General features: G+C 42.9%; 1 protein-coding gene across 1 annotated transcript; it reads right to left on the bottom strand.

Annotated features, from left to right (window-relative positions):
• Window positions 1–756: 756 nt before the first annotated feature.
• LOC108674783 (enhancer of split m7 protein) lies at window positions 757–2077 on the bottom strand. Its single transcript, XM_018162755.2, has one exon. It carries the CDS (start codon window positions 1897–1899, stop codon window positions 1054–1056), a length of 846 nt encoding a protein of 281 aa, XP_018018244.1. The 5' UTR covers window positions 1900–2077; the 3' UTR covers window positions 757–1053.
• Window positions 2078–2757: the final 680 nt, after the last annotated feature.

The raw sequence follows: 2757 nt of genomic DNA, 5'->3' as shown, positions 1-2757 counted from the left end.
GATGAACAACATAAAACAACTGGTCATTGAAAAATGGCTGTCTGTTTCCCTAGACTTTCTGTAATCTTTGGCCGCTACCTATCGAGATGACAGGTGATTTTGTCTACAATTATTAGGAACTTGAAAGTTACTTTACTGCGTCGTAAGGGCACGTAGGTCACAAAGGGTTTATCGCATTATATTCCATTTTTGCCTTTTAATCACACTTCATATAGTTCTTCTCTCTTGCATTTCGTGCTAAGCTTGGGTGTAATTTGCAATATTTCGGAATTATTTTATTAATTTGGATAAAATTTCTGTTCGTGGCAGCTCTCATTGTTCTTAGTGCATTTGTTTACTGAAGAGACTCATATTTTCAATTATTATGGTGCCAGTTATTCTGAAAGTTCTTGAACATTTCTGTTCATTAATCCGTCTTGACTGATATTTTCTTGTTGATTTTTGTTAATTATTTCATTTCATAAATCCTTAATTTATTTCTACATTGGATTTTCATCCATATTTTTACCCATCAACCATTTTATTTATTCAAGTGCTTGGGCATTTATTTAAGTGTTGGGCCTGTCTTCATTTAATTGAATCATATTCGACCTTCATTTCAAAGTGAATCGTACTGTGCTTTGTACTTTTTGCCACTAGATAGACATCGCCATGGTTAGGACTTTTTGGTGATCGAAAATCGAAATTTGATGAACGGATATAACATCGTGCTAAAAAAATTCTATACTAAGGTAATATAGACACAGAATAGAAAAATAATTTTATTTTATATAAAGTTGTTATAAATAAATACATTTATAGGGATATTATCAGCCTTATTAGGATATTGAAGCTGCTTCATTGTAGCGCAGTGTCTTGCGGGAGTCTTCTCGCAGAGACGAATGTTCGCCGCCAAGATGCTGACGAAAATGCAAGGGCTGACGAGGAGCTGACAATATTTGTGCCTTTTATCACAGGTGACTATCACAGAAATGCCCAGTGTTATTTCTATCACGTTTATCACAGCAGACGGAAGATTTGTACTTTATGTCGAAATAGATGAATTGTTTTCGTTTACCATGGCCGCCACATTGGCTTGGTCAAAACTGGCGGTGAATTTCTTTCGTGAATTTGAGATGAAAATGCTGGATTCCTCTTCATAACGTACGAAATAGGAACTGAATTTCCTGTAGAAGTTTGGGTAGAAACTGGAGATGTACTCCGTGAAGGTACATTAGATGATGATGATATCACCAATAACTGGTTTTGGTGCTGGGCAACACTGGATGGCACACTGTTCGTCACAATTTTTTCACAAGGCAAAACAATATTCGGTTTCTGTTCATTAGGCTGCGTTGACGCGAAGGTGATAAGGCCGTGCTGAGAGGCAGGCAAAGGAGATCCGCGGTTCGAAGAACTTGAAGAAGGCGCTGGGGAAAGTTCTGATGCTGAACTGTACCCACTGGAAGTTGTGGAAAACGTTGGTGAAGATCCAGGCTGTGGGACCAAGATGCTCAAAGGAGCTCTTTTCTCGTGCTCTGTGAGTTTGACACCAAGATGTGTCATAAGCTTCGTTCCCAAAGTAACGTCGACTCCTTCGATGGATGCCAAGCAGCGTGAGACCTCCGAGGCGCAGTGAGTGTAACCTTCCCTGTATTTCTCTTGAAGATTTGGTAGAGGTTTCAGGGCGAGCTGGCCACGTTGACGAAGTTTCTTCAAGTGAGTCACTGTTAGTTCTAGCACATCAGCCTTTTCAAGCTTGGCAATTGAGTCTCCTTCGTTTTGAAGAGCACCCACCATCAAATCCTTCAACTCGTCTAAACACTTGTTGATTCTTGCTCGCCTTTTGCGTTCGAGCATCGGCTTCATCACTTTACGGTATTGGTAAGTGCGGGACATGGGTTCTATTTCACAAGCCATCTTGATTTGTAAACGATACGGCTGTTAAATTTCTTCTCAGTTGAAAGTTAGTGAGTTCAACTGACGACGATCACTGAATTATAAGTATCAAAAGTTCTCAACCACTTGGACAGCGCCGCAGTGAGGCAGTGGAGTTCACTGATCTGAGTAGCGAGAGAGCTGTTAGCTCGGCAGTGATCGTAAGTATTCTGTCCGCACCGAGCACGTCGAGGTCCTTTTATACTCCATGGCCGGTTGGGGCGGAGCGCCAGAACCGTGAGAACCGAGGTACGATCTGTGTTCCCACACAGCAACCACCTGCCCGTGCCTCTCGACGACGCTTCACCCCTAACCACCTCCACCACCACCACCGACCATCATCCCCTCTACCATCAGCGCATGCCTTCACCAGACCACCATAGCACCACCGTCTTCACATCACCACGACCAGGAACACACGCTTCATCCCTGCCATTTGGGGCTAGGCACGAGGCTCATGTTTGGTCCGGAGCAGCGAGCAGACTGACTGGTTTGGCGCGTCTTTGAGACACGTGCCATCGCTGTTTCTTTGCACATTGCAAACCATGATTGATTTATGCAGTCCCTCATGCTGGCATGCCATTGACTGGGTGATATATAGTATGCGTATGTATCTTATACCTTTATTTATGAGAGATAAATATATAACCACTTAAAGTTGCAGGGGCTACAATGATCTTATCCACGCACTAATAAAAAAAATATATCTCAGTACTCACAGCAGTGAGTGACAGAGAGCGCATTTCCTCGTCGACGAAAACCTGAAGTCACGGACAGACGGACGGACAGACGGACAGACAGACAGATGGACATGGCGGGCACAATAGTGCATTTTTTCCA

Source organism: Hyalella azteca, unplaced genomic scaffold, assembly GCF_000764305.2.
Source record: "Hyalella azteca isolate HAZT.00-mixed unplaced genomic scaffold, Hazt_2.0.2 contig8932, whole genome shotgun sequence".
NCBI lineage: Eukaryota > Metazoa > Arthropoda > Malacostraca > Amphipoda > Hyalellidae > Hyalella > Hyalella azteca.
Note: the sequence above shows the minus strand (reverse complement) of the source record. Positions and strands in the feature narration are given on the sequence as shown.